General features: G+C 18.8%; 4 protein-coding genes across 4 annotated transcripts in view; 3 read left to right on the forward strand and 1 right to left on the reverse strand.

Moving 5' to 3' along the window:
- The window catches only part of PRSY57_1324400 (hypothetical protein), a gene marked incomplete at both ends in the record, with an annotated part of 10,257 nt that extends 2,294 nt beyond the window's left edge, over positions 1-7,963 (forward strand). The window contains one exon of the mRNA XM_012909180.2: positions 1-7,963. This exon is cut by the window's left edge and continues 2,294 nt beyond it. Coding sequence (XP_012764634.2) covers positions 1-7,963 — 7,963 coding nt within the window.
- A 680-nt stretch (positions 7,964-8,643) lies between these two features.
- PRSY57_1324500 (hypothetical protein) lies at positions 8,644-11,051 on the forward strand (the record flags this gene model as incomplete). Its single annotated transcript, XM_012909181.2, has 5 exons — positions 8,644-10,279; positions 10,374-10,416; positions 10,507-10,652; positions 10,738-10,870; positions 10,985-11,051. 5 exons carry the CDS (start codon positions 8,644-8,646, stop codon positions 11,049-11,051), a joined length of 2,025 nt encoding a protein of 674 aa, XP_012764635.2.
- Positions 11,052-11,724: 673 nt separating this feature from the next.
- PRSY57_1324600 (mitochondrial fission 1 protein, putative) lies at positions 11,725-12,286 on the forward strand (the record flags this gene model as incomplete). Its single annotated transcript, XM_012909182.1, has 2 exons — positions 11,725-11,784; positions 11,921-12,286. 2 exons carry the CDS (start codon positions 11,725-11,727, stop codon positions 12,284-12,286), a joined length of 426 nt encoding a protein of 141 aa, XP_012764636.1.
- A 372-nt stretch (positions 12,287-12,658) lies between these two features.
- On the reverse strand, positions 12,659-13,260 carry PRSY57_1324700 (hypothetical protein; the record flags this gene model as incomplete). The annotated part of the gene is made up of 3 exons (XM_012909183.1): positions 12,659-12,808; positions 13,032-13,070; positions 13,210-13,260. The coding sequence occupies 3 exons, from the start codon at positions 13,258-13,260 to the stop codon at positions 12,659-12,661; spliced, it is 240 nt and encodes a 79-aa protein (XP_012764637.1).
- Positions 13,261-15,454: the final 2,194 nt, after the last annotated feature.

Here is a 15,454-nt window from a genome sequence, read left to right on the forward strand (position 1 = left end):
TATGAGTAAGGAAATAAAAATGGAAGAAATTAATACATACAATATGAACAATATGAACAGTACAAACAATATAAACTATTCATATGATTATTATGATGATGAAAAAAGTAAGGTCCTTTCATATAACGTTAAAGAAACATATGCGCACAAGTCTCAAAAATACGCATCAGATCTCGAAAAAAAGAAGCACACAAAAAATAATATTAGAAGAGGCCTTTACTTAGCCTCTAAAATTTTAAAGGATATACATGAAGAAAAACAAAAAAAAAAGAAAATAAAAAAAAAAGAAAATTTACATAATTATGTTGATAAAAATAAATATGATAATAATTATATTCATAACGAAACATATAATGATACATATTCAAATACAGTTCCAGTATTCTATGGAATTAAAAAAAGTAAAAATATCTTATCTTCATCTTATGATGATTTATATGTAAATATTAATAAACAAAACAATACTAGTATAAATAAAAATAAGAATATTCTTTGTGATAATAAGTATGAAAATAGCGATATAATGCCTAGTCATAAAAGTAAAAAATGTACACATAAAAATTATGTGGATAATGAATTTTTGAACATGTCAGGAAAAAATAATATTCTTGATTATTCTTTGAATTCTCGAAAAGGATATAATTATAATTATAATTATGATGACGATGATGATGATAGTTCAATAATACATGTAGATAGTATGGATGATTTGAAAATGTCTTATGAAAGTATAAGTTTGTTGAATAATTTTAGTTATACCTTAGATAATTCAAAAGATATAGATTTACACAATGTACATAATATATATACAAGAATAAATAGGAAAAATGATTATAATGTAAATGTAGAGGAGGGGAAAATAAATATCTCTTTAAATGAAAAAAAAGAAAAAAGGAAGGAGCAGGATTATAAATTTTCGGAAGAAAAAAAAGACAATACTATTATTTTTGATGAAAATAATGATACAACAAATGATGTTAGTGTTAATGTTAATGTTAATAATGATACAACCAATGATGTTAGTGTTAATGTTAATTTTAATGTTAATAATGATGATCATAAACATACACAAAGTAATAACATTCAAAATCTATCATCGCAGGAAAATACTTATAAAAATACCGATAATATAAAAATACAATGTAACTATGATAAATGCTCGAATGAAATTATGCAAAAGGATAACGACTTTAATATTAAATATTTATATTCTTCATCGTCTATATATAGTAATACATCAGAATGTAATACCAAAAATTATATGAAGGGAAAAAACAAAATTAATCTTTTGAATAAATACATTAATGACGATTATTATGTAGACTATTTCTCAAATGAACTTGATAAAATTATTAAAAATAAGAATAGTATAAAAGAAAAGAAGAAGGATATGAAGACGAACAATATAAACAATAATAACAACAAAAATGAAAGCAAAAGTAAAAATAAAAATAAAAATAAAAATAAAAATATATATATAAACTTTTCAGATGGAGATATACAAATAAATAAAAAAAAAAAAAAAAGTAAAAGTAATGAAAAATGTAAAATAAATAAAGAAAATTATATATGTGATCAAACAAAAAATTTCACAAATATTATAATTCCTAAATATGAAATAATGCAGAAAAATAATTATTCAAAAAAAAGTTTTAATAATATACAACATAATCAAAATGGGGAGATCGATGAAATTAACAATATAAAAGACGAGATTAAAGATAAATCTAAACATGAAGAGGAAGAATATGAGATACTGCACAATGTGGATGATAAAAAATGTGATCACAATTCTGTGAATCGTCATAATGATGATAATAATAATAAAAATGATGATCATCCTGTTAATCATCATAATGATGATGATGATAATAATAATAATAAAAAAAGTGATGATCATCCTGTTAATCATCATAATGATGATAATAATAATAATAAAAAAAATGATGATCATCCTGTTAATCATCATAATGATGATAATAATAATAATAAAAAAAATGATGATGATCTTGTTAATCATCATAATGTTAATTTATCAAACGATCCCACACAAAGAAAAGAAATTTATTATGATAATTCACATGGAACAGGAAATAAGAACATAATAAAAAATCATATGAGTAATTCAATGAATAATATGTACGATTTAAAAGATAAAAATTATTACAATGATCAAAATATTTTATATAATGATTTGTTAGAAGATGTAAGACATGTGTCCTTTGAAAATGTTTATTTGAAAAATAAAGAAAAAAATTTATGTAAAGTAAAAACAAAATATTTGAATGAGAAAATTCTAAAGAAAGAAAAAGATACAAATTTATATTATAATAATAATAATAATAATAATAATTTATTAAAAAATAAAAGTTCTGAACAAAATATTAATATTACTCCAAATGCATCAACGAAAGAATTTAAACTTACATATGAACATGTAGAAAATGAAAACGAAATTTGTATATCTAATAGTAATTCTACATTATGTGACGATATGAATAAACAAAATAAATTATCTTTGGATAATTGTGTTAAAAAGGAAGAAACTAAAATAGAACAGCTCTTGCAAAATATTTTATTTACACTAAAAAGTAACGAAAGAAAAAATAATATTATAAAAAATAATAAAAAAATAAATAATAATAATAATAATAATGAAGATGGTCATAATATTCCTTGTGACCATAAAAATATTTCTGATAATGTTGTCTTGTCGAACATTCATATGGTAAATAATCAAGACATAAACGAAAACGTGTATAATATAGAACCCCAAGAATTTAAAGAAGAAGAAGATATCTCCATGGTGAATACAAAAAACTGTGACGATATTCAAGAAAATATAAAAAACGACGAAGCATTTATTGAAGATAATATGTCTAATAAGTTTACTATTTTACAGTATATAAGTCGTTCTATAAAGGTTTTAAAAGAAGAAAGAGATAATATACAAAATGAATACGATATATTAAAAGAACAAATGAATGTTATACAAAACGAATACGATATATTAAAAGAACAAAATGGTGTTATACAAAACGAACAAGATATTTTAAAAGAACAAAATGGTGTTATACAAAACGAATACGATATATTAAAAGAACAAAATGGTGTTATACAAAACGAATACGATATATTAAAAGAACAAATGCATGTTATACAAAACGAATACGATATATTAAAAGAACAAATGAATGCTATACAAAACGAATACGATATTTTAAAAGAACAAAATGGTGTTATACAAAACGAACACGATATTTTAAAAGAACAAAATGGTGTTATACAAAACGAATACGATATTTTAAAAGACGAAAAAGATAAGATACAAAAACAAAATGACACATTAACAAATAAATGTAACGAACTACAAAATCAATGTTGTAATAACCTAACGGATCTTCAAAATATAACAAAGAAATATGATGATCTACAAAATAAATACAATATATTAAACAAACTAAATAACTCATTAGAAGAGAAAAATGAAGAATTAAAAAAATATCATGAACACGTCATACAAGAAAGAGATCAACTTATAAAAGAAAAAGAAAGTGATAAACAAGAAATAGAATATTTAAAAAATAATGTAGATGCGCTAAAAATAGATAAATCAAATTATATGACTGAACAAAATGATAATATAGATAAAATAAAAAAATTAGAAGAGGAAAAAAAAAAATTAGAAGAAGAAAAAAAAAAATTAGAAATAGAAATAAATAACACAAACGATATTCTAATATATAAGGAAGAAAATATATTATATGATGAGAATATAATAAATGAAGAAAGAAAAGAAAACGAAAAATTGAAAAACGAATTGGATATAATTAAAAAAGAATATGATGAACTATTAAATAAATATGATGAGAATATAATAAATGAAGAAAGAAATAATATGAAAAATATTCTTATTAAAAAAGAAGAGGAGATGAAAGAAATTAAAGAAAATAAAATTGTATTAAAAAAGGATATAGATATGTATGTAAATAATATACATATTTTGGAAATTGAAATGAAGAAAATAAAAGAAGAAAATAATTTATTAAAATTAAAGAATCTGGAATTATTAGGAAAAGAAGATGATATAAATAAGTCATCTATAGTTATGAATCATAATAAAGACATCGAAATGAAAAACAATAAAAATAGCCCACAAGGATATTATAATGATAATATGAATGAATATTTATATTTAAATGTTGATAAAAATATATTAAAAAATGTTTTTGATCATCATGATAAAAATTCAAACACGTTTAATGATAGCTGGAATATATTTATAGAAGAGAAAAATGATAAGTTCATAAGCATACAAGAAAATGATAATACGAATAAAAAGAATTATGACAAAAAAAATAATATTACGAATACTTATAATGATCATAATAATAAAGATGAATTTAAAAATGATTTAAACTGTAATTTTTTATGGAGACATTATGAAAAAATATTAAAAGATATAAATCATATAAGTATTGATAAATTAAAAATACAATATAAAGATTTGTTAAAAGAATATATATTTTTAGAACTCTTAGTTATAGAATATGAGAAAAATAATGTAGCATTACATGAAATTAATAAAGAAGGAAATAAACAAATAAAAAAAGAAATGGTTCATTATAAAAATTTGTGTATAGAATTAGAAAAATCAAACCAAGAGTTATATGATAAGTTAAATGAAATAAATAATGTCTTACATATTCGAGATCATAATAAAGAAGATAATGATAATAAAAATAAGGTATGTAATAGAAAAGGTTCATCTATATATATAGAAATATTAAACAAAACATATAATATAACCAAAAATATTGATATTATAAATGAAGCAATATTTAATATGAAAGAACAAAAAAATGATAACAATATAAAAATTTCTAATATTTTAATATATTTAAATATTATATCTACAGATATTATGTTTATACATACAAATATTTCTTATATAAATGAATATATAACGAAAAGTACTATATATCTCGATATTCATCACTTAAAAAACACTCTTCTTTATAAGGTCTCTACAAAGGATAATATAAATATGAATACATCATCAACATTATGTAAGGACACAAAGGAATTTAAAAAATATAATAATCAAACAAATAAAACTAATACTAATATAATTATGGGTGATGAACAAATATTTAAGGAGCAAGAATGTATTAATATGAAAAATAAAAATAGAGATGTGAAGAATATTAAAAATTATGTAAATGATGATGTAAATGAGGATGTAAATGATGATGTAAATGATGATGTGAATGGTGATGTGAATGATGATAATGTAAATGATGATAATGTAAATGATGATAATATAAATAATGATAATATAAATAATGATAATATAAATAATGATAATATAAATGACCATGGTGAAGAATACAATCATAGTGGCGATATTATAAATAAAAATATATTATTTACAGATATGGAAATAAAAAACAAAACAGATAATGTAACAAACAATATTATAAACAAACAACATGATGAACATATAGAAGATGTATTAACCTTTTTTGAAGTATCCTTTTCTAGTGATCTTTTCTTAATATTATGTCACATGTGCAAAAGCATTAATGAAGTTAATTGTTCCTTAAGGAAAAATGATATAAATTCGTGCACCGATAGTTTAATATATATTAAACATGTATTACATGATATAAATAATTTTTATAAAAATGAAGAGAATACATCCTTTTTAGATGTTTACGTACATTTATTTGATATTTTTAAAAAGTCAGTAGATAAAATGTTGAATATTATACAAGCACAAAAAGATTTAGATAAAATATATAAAATGTTTGTAGAAATTTATTATATGAAAAAAATTATACGATTTATAATATTTTCCTTTTTTAAGTTTCACGACATATATTCCGTATTTAATGTTAATACATTAGATGGGGTATCCTATTGTGTAATACCTACTATGTCTAAGGATGATGAAAAGAAAGTACAAAATAGTAATGAAGACAAGGATGTAGACATAGGAAAAAATATAAACGTAGGAAAAAACATACATAACGATGATGATGATAATAAGCACATAAAAAATAATAAACGTGTGATCTATTCTCATACATCACATATATGTAGTGTAATAAATAAATATTATTACAGCTACTGGGATGAATATTATACAAGTAATGAAAGAGAAAGGACTGTATCGAATTATAAGGATAAAAAAAAGAAAAAAGGAAAATATAATGATATAAACAAAAAGGACGAAATGGACATAAAGGAAAACGATAGAGAGATGTTATACAGTCTTATGTTGAAAATATTAGAATATAATTATAATGCACATATGATACCCAATATTATCTGTATATATGAAGATAAGAAAACAATATTAAATAATGATAATAAAATATGGTTATTTGATGAAAAAAGAAATTACGCTAAATATGTTTTAAAAATAATTTATGAACATATGAAATTGGGTAATTTTCTTATTAATAGTAATGAATTTTTAAATACATTTGAAGAAAAAAGTTTAAAGAATTATTTGTATAAGAATATATTTTTTAAAAAAAATTATAATATAAATATTGATATAATACATCAACATTTAAGTATGTTATTTAAACAAAATATAGGCATAAATTATGAATATTACTATGAACAATTTTTATTAATATTAAATAAAATAATATTAAATATATCATCAAATAATAATATTCATTACTTAAATACAACTACTTGTGAAAATATTTTCTTCTTTGACAATATAAATATAGAGGAAAATCATATAAATAAAGGTGTGCATACATCATCATTTATGGATATACAGCATGGGAATAAAAATAAAAGTAATAATAATATAAAGAGTTATAATAATAATAATAATATAAAGAGTCATAATAGTAATAATAATATAAAGAGTCATAATAGTAATAATAATATAAAGAGTCATAATAGTAATAATAATATAAAGAGTCATAATAGTAATAATAATATTACAGAACTCAGATCCTTATCATATAATACATCCATATCGAATACTAATTTTACAACTTTTAAAAATAATAATCCTATTAATCATAATATAAACTATATAATAAATTATCCTTTATTAGATATAGATAATAAATATATGAGTGTATTATTTCATATGTGGCAAAAAATGGAATTAAATTTTTTCTCTAAGATATATTATCAAAATAATAAATATAAAGAAATAAAAGAAAAAAACAATTTATCCAAATCATGTAGTTATAATATAAATAATAAAAGGTTGATAAAAAATATGTGGAGTACCATGAATATTAATGATTGTACAACAAAAAAGAAAATGTGTCACCTTGATGATATCGATTCAGAAAATGAGAAATATAATATGAAAAAAGATATACATAATAACCAGAAGGTTTTACATAATAATAATATAAACAGCTCATATAATAATAATATTAATAATCAAGATGTTAATAATAATGATTCTTTTAATAATTTTCGTTTTAATAATTTTCGTTTTAATAATAAATTACATGAAGAGAAAAATGCAGAAAACAAAAAGAGTTCAAAATACTTAAACAAATTTTCTTCTTTAAATAAAATGAATACACTTGATTATGGAAGTGATCATAATTCTTATGATTATTCAATTGACACATACTTAAAACTTATGGTTTTCGATATATTTAAATGTAATAATGAAAAAAAAGAAATAGGAATTGATGATTTTATTTTTGTTTTTAAACAATTACATATAAATATTAAAAAACATGTCATAAATAAAATATGGACTATACTAACGGGAAAGCAAAATCTAAACATCGCATTAAAAGAAAAAATCACAATCTCCACGTTTATTAAAAAAGCATACACAACAAATCCATCACTTATTTTTTATGAATACTGTAAAACAAAAGTACAATTAAAAGAAGCCAACAAAAATATTAAGCTCTTACAAAAGTATAACAAAAAAATGTTACTCCTCGTAACAAATTGATTTCATCTTTTGTTTTTTGTGAAACTGGAATATATATATATATGTATATATTTATTTATTCATATATTTATTCATATATTTATTCATATATTTATACATTTATGTTGTGATATATTACATGTGTGTTGTATATATATATATATATATATATATATATATATATATATATATTCATTTATTTTTATTTTTTTTGGGTAGAAATAAAATGTTCCATTTTAAATAACATATATATGAACATTTTTATTTTTACATATTAATAAAAAAAATACATTTTATTTTTATTTCTTTTTCTATTAAAAATAAAAACAAAAAGGAAAAACTTGTTGCATTAAATATAAACTTTCAAATTCTACAGTTTTTAAATATTTTGATTTTTTGTAAAATGAAATAAATAAGGGTACACATAAATATATATAATATAATATATATATATATATATATATATATATATATTTATATATATTTATATATATTTTTTTTTTTTCCCTACGTTACTGTTTAAAGAAATTGCCGAATACATTATATTACACTATTACGTCAAGGGGAAGAAAATAAAAAATAAAAATATATATATATATATATATTTATATATTTATATATATAATATAGATGAAGAAATATACTTATATATAAATATTATACCCATAATATACATACATATTTCATATGTTTCTTGTATGATGGTTAAGTCCGTACATAAAATAATCCCCAGGTTTTATGGCGAGCATTTAAAGAGAAAGTGTAATTATAATAAAAAAAAAAGGTATCAAAAAACAATACCATACAATTTTACCAAATGTACATTTTCCTCAAATGCTGAATGTTTAAAAATAAATAAGACTGCTTGTAATGATAATGACTTACCAAGTTTTTTAGATTTACAAGAGATGAGACTTATAGGTAATAAAAAAATCAGCTTTAACAGTGTTTACGAAAATAGAGTTAATGTATTTTTAAAACCATTAATAACAGATATAATCATTGATAAAAAGTCTAATAATAATCATGATGAAAGCCAAATTATTCTTGATCATGTACAAAATTTAAAAAAGGAGACGGCGCACGAGATTTATGAAAATGTATATGAGGATAAAAAGTATAACCAAACGGACACAATTTCTAGTACGCATGAAGAAGATAAAGAACAAATAGTTAAGAATAATAAAGATGATATTGTGAATAAAGAAAATTTAATTAATGAACGACATGTATGTGTAGATGATGAGAATGAGACATATGTGAATTGTAATATACAAAATTGTAAAAATAATGAAAAAATAAAAACGAATAATACACATGATAATAATACACACGATAATAATGATAATAATAATAATAATAATAATAATAATAGGGATGGTAGGAATGGTAGGAATTATAATAGTGAGGTGAACAAAAAAAGAGATCTACAATTTTTATCACAAGATAGATATAATATACTACTTAAAAGAAAACACAAATATATATACGACTTTGAAGTTTATAATATTAGTGAATTAAGTAAGTATGAAGCAGGAGAAATTGTAAACGTTTATTTTTATAATAAATTATACATAGGTATAGGTTTATTAAATCGAAAAAGTAACATTGTTATTAATATAATAGATAGAGATATATCAAAAAAAATAAATGATAAATTTTTTATTAAAAAATTATATGAAAGTATTAAAAGGAGATTTTATTTTTTATATAATATAAAATTATATGAATATATATATTCATTTCATATTAGAAAAAATTTAAAGCTTTTTTGTAAAGTTGTAAATTCAGTTCATGATTCATTACCTGGACTTGTTGTATATATATTTGATAAACATTTATATATAAGATATGATAATTTAAGTATACAAAAATATAGTTATATATTTGAAAAAGAATTAGAAACTATATTTTCACCGAAAAATATATTTTGTAAAAAAATTATAAGTAAAAAAGAAAAAAGAGCTCAAATGGGCAAAGAATATATTTTAGAACAAATAAAAGGAACAGATCTTGAATTAAATTATGATGAAAATGGTTATACATTTTATAATAATATAACGAACATATCATATGATATATTTCATATAGAAAATAAACAAGATAGACAATTCTTACAAAATATTTTTCATGAATCCAATATCTTAAATGTTCATGGAAATGTTGGAGAATATATAATTAACACTTCTTTTCAAAAAAAAAAAAAAAATATTAACACTACAAATTATAGTGACAACATATCTATCATTTTAAGTGACTCTGTCAAAAACACAAACTACATCAACAAAAATATTGAGCTCAATAAATGTGATAATATAACATCTCTACATAGAGAAGGTACAATCCAAAAAAAAAAAAAAAAAAAATAAAAATAATAATAAATAAATAAATAAATATATATATATATATATTAATATTTTTTTTCATTTAGACATTTTGGAAGAACTAAACAACATGTACCTAAACAATTTAAAGTAAGCACTCCCATCGCCAATGTATATATTGTTAACAATGAAACGTTTATATATATATATATATTTATTTATTTATTTATATATTTTTAGGTTTGATTTAATTATATATAACATAAAAAGTAATATTGTCTACCGAAAAAACTCTTATATAAGTGTTTATGGAAAAAGGCACATTGTGACCTTCAAAGGAATATACAGCTTTTTAAATTACATGGCAGATATCTTACAAAAAAATGGTAACCCTCTAAACATATACATAAATAAATAAATATATATATATATATATTTATATTTATATTTATTTATTTATTTATTTTTTAGGCTTGCTATTTATAACAGTAGAACTGTCAGCCGTTGACTATCACAAATTTTTGAATATCGTCAAATGTGTATTTGAAAATAAGAAGAAAAATGTATCTATCATATACGAGAATTCTTGCACCATTGAAAATAAGTAATATTTATTTAAAAAATACACATTTTGTTCTTTAAGAATAGTGATATATATATATATATATATTTCTCCTTTTTTCTTTATATCATTTTTTTTTTTTTTTTTTCATTTCAGCATATTATGTATTGATGAAAATGCATGGTATATGAGATCGGTATGTTTTAAGTTGAACAGCGCGTGAACCGTATATTCCACAAAAAAAGTAATACATTAACATTTGAAAATAATACATATATATATATATATATATATTTCTTTTTTTTTTAATTTATTATTTTTTTTGTTAATTTGTACATAAAATTTTATTTTACCACTGCATATGTGCATATAAAAATATATATTATATAAATATATATATATATATTTTATATTATTGTAAACTTAAAAAAAAAAATTTAATATTTACAAAATATATATTTTTTGTAATTCATAATTCATTTAAATAATGAAGATAAAAAATAAACGACAAATTTTTTAGTATTAGAAAAAAAAAATTTTATTTTTAGGTACACAATTGAATTATTTATTTTGCATACAAATATTATATATATTATATTATGTGCAATTAAATATTATAATATATATATATATATATACATTTGTATATATTCATATTTATGTGTTATTAAAAAATTCAGTAAAAAACTGTAATAATTAAAATTTATACAATAATTCATATAATCTAAAAAAATGACAAAATAATTATCAATTGTGTTACTAACATTTTGAATATTATTTTCTTTTATCTTTGTCTTCTACGTATAGTTCTTTTTTTCTTTTCATCCATCTTTTTATTTATTTTATTTTTATTTTAATATTTTTTTTTATAAATTAATTGTAAGGAAAACCAGAAAATGGATAGTCCAGAATTACTTAAAATAGAACTTCAAAGGTTAAAGAATGATTATGAAAATGTTAGTAAATAAAAAAAAAAAAAAAAAAAAAATACATACATACATACATACATATATATATGTGTGTGTGTCTATATATTTATTTTGTTTTATTGTAAATTACCTTACTTGTTCATATTTTTTTCTGAACGTTCAGGAACTATCAGTAGATCACGTAATGCCCAAGACTCAATTTGATTACGCTTGTTTGTTAATATGTTCTTCAGATTTAAAAAATATAAAGTTTGCTTCTTCATTATTACATGAATTATTACTTATAAATTATAATCGTATAGATTGTTTATATCAGCTAGCTATAGCACATATAAAATTAAGAGATTATAAAAAAGCTAAGAATTATTTAAATGCCTTATTAAAAATCGATGCAAGAAATAGTAATGCTTTAGCTTTAAAGAGTTTACTTTTTGATTTAATATCATCTGATGGTTTAATTGGTGCTTTGTTAGTTGCACTGACAGCTTGTGGTTTATATTTATCTTTTAAATCTTTCAAGTATTTTTAATATTTTTTAGTAAGACGAAATAAATAAATCTTTATATTAATTCATGAATATACAAAAACTCATGGAGAGCATTATAAAAAAAATATAAGTGTAACGAAATAACAATAAACAAATGATGGCCATACTCAAAAAAAAAATAAAAAATAAAATAAAATAAAATAAAATATATGTATATTATATATATATTTGAAAATAATGGGAATATAATGCATAATATGATATAAATATAATATACGAATAAATGTATTTATTTATAAAAATATTCTCATATATATTTTTTTATATTTTGCTTCACTTATTTATTATTATTTTTTTTTTTTTTTTTTTTTTTTTTATGTTATTGTCAAAACTTTCCTTATTCATATATTCCTTTTATATATCTAAATGTCCATTACAAAAATCTAGCAATAGAAAAACAAACATCCAATTTATATAAAACAATCTATGATTCATTGATTTCTTGGAGTATTTTGTGGCGTTGTATATATGTAACGGTGTGTGTTGATTACATATATGTTTTTCCTACGAAAAATGAAATATATAAATAAGTAATGCTTTAAATGTATAAAGCGAGCTACAGAGTGTGTGTTTTTATGTTTTCATATAAAATGAATAAAAATTAAAAATAAAAAGAATAATTAAATAAATAAATAGATACATATATATATATATATATATATATATATATATATATATATATATATGTGTATCCATTTTATAGCATGAAATATTTTAAAAATATTACTTGAATAAAGAAAAACTTTTTCTTATGATACATCCTATTCTATAATAAAAATTAATGTATACATATTTATTTAATTAAAGTTTAATAAAGTATATAAAAAAACAAATTTTTTATTAATTGTTTTATTAGATGAAATGAACGTCTTTTATGTTTTCTAAAAGATAATGCTTGTTCTCACCTTCAACAGAAAAGGCAAAGATGTAGAAATATTAATAAAACGTTTAACCATTTTATCAAATATTTATTTTATACATAAATATTTATATATATATATTATATATATGTATTTTATAATTTTATATTCTTATTTTATATACATTATAATTATTACCATAAAAATAAATAAAATTTTAAATTAAAAGAAAAAATATGTACATATATTATATATATATATATATATATATCTAAAAACGTTCTTCATGAATTCAAAAAATACTTATTTATAAGAATTTTCTTCTATTTTTTTTACAATAAATCGTAAATATAAAGTGTGCACTTGAAAAATATTTATACATTTTTTATAGCTTTCCGTAAAAAAGAAAAATAATAAATATAATATATATATATATAAATATTTTCTTATAAGGACAAATGAGCATATGAGCTTTAATTTTTAATTCAATTTCTTTTTTTAATTTTTTAATTTTTTATTTAAAATTTTTGAAATAATAAGTTTAATAAATTATATTTTTAATAAAAATATTTTGAAATTTATAAGTACCAAATGGAGAATTTTATTTATATAAGATATATATATATTTTTTTTTTTTTAATTTGAACCCCCCGATATTACATTTTTTTTTTTTTTCCATAAAATTATAATATATACATAAATATATATATATATATATATATATAGATAGAGAAAAAATATAAAATTATTGAAAAATATTATATAAATATTACAATTAAATGATTTCACTTATTATCCTTTTATTATCACATTTTATCATTATATATTTATGGTGGTAAATTATTTTTAAAAAATGGAAAAAAAAAAAAAAAGAAAAAAAAAAGCATATATGTTTGATTAAAAAAAGTCTCATAATTTTTCATATAATCATATAAAATATGGATTATGGATATAAGGAAAATTAAGGTGATGTTATAATACTATAACAATATGCAAATATATGTTTGCTACTGTTTTTTTTTTTTTTTTTATTTTTTTTATATCTAATAGTCTTTATGAGAAGGATCCATTTGTTGAAATGATTTATTATATATACAGATATAAGTTTACATATATATAAATACATGTTATATATGATTTATATAATAAATCGTACACCTTCATATATGATATTCATAAAAGGAAAAAAAAACCTAGTAACACATTTAAACAAAAAATAATTTTTTTATAGAAATATTGATATTTTTCCTCCTTAGAAAAGAAAAAAATTAAAATAACAAAAGTTAGGAGTATTATAAATAATATATATATATATATATATATTTATATATATATATATGTTTTTTTTTTTTTTTTATTATTATAAAAAAATATATTAACTTTTCCTTATTAATCTACAAAAATAATAATATGCTTCTAAGGATCCACATATATAAATCAATATATATAAATATAGGTTTATAGAAAAAAGAAAGAAAAAAAAAAATAAATAAATAAATAAAAAGATGATGAAAAAAAAAAAAAAATAGAATAAAGTGAATCGTGTTATTTTAACATTTAAGAAGTAGATATAATTTCCATTCATAAATTGTTTAAGAAAATTTGAACAATATTTTTTTTTTTTATCATAATCATATATATATATATATATATATAATATTGTTTTAAATTTAAAGAAAAGAAGAACTAAACTCTTTTTATAAATTTTATCTATATATATATATTTATTTATTTTATAATTATGTAACAATCAATATATATAAAATATATTATTATTTTTATATGTATATTTTTATAAGAGGAAAATCATTCTATAAAATAATCTAATTATAAAATTATCATTTCTATATATATATATGTATTATTTGGGGAAAAAATCCCCATAAAATACCTCATTTGATGAACCGATTTATACCTGATGAAGGTTAAAAATATAATAATAATAATAATAATAATAATAATAATAATAATAATAATAAAGATATAATAATTACATGTATGCATAACTATCTTTTATGATATATATATATATATATTTTTTCGATGTGGTATATCTCGATATGTATGGGTTCAACAGCATTCTCTATATAGTTACTGTATATTTTTTAATTAATTCAATATTAATATTTTTATTTATTTTTTTATTATACTTCTACATATAATTTTTCATGCATGAACATACTATATATGTAAATATAAGTTTGAATAAATAAATAAATATATATATATATATATAATATACATATGTAATAAATTCATGTATTTTTTTTTTTTTTTTTTTTTTTTTTTT

The sequence above is a fragment of the Plasmodium reichenowi genome, chromosome 13 (assembly GCF_001601855.1).
Source record: "Plasmodium reichenowi strain SY57 chromosome 13, whole genome shotgun sequence".
Taxonomy (NCBI): domain Eukaryota; phylum Apicomplexa; class Aconoidasida; order Haemosporida; family Plasmodiidae; genus Plasmodium; species Plasmodium reichenowi.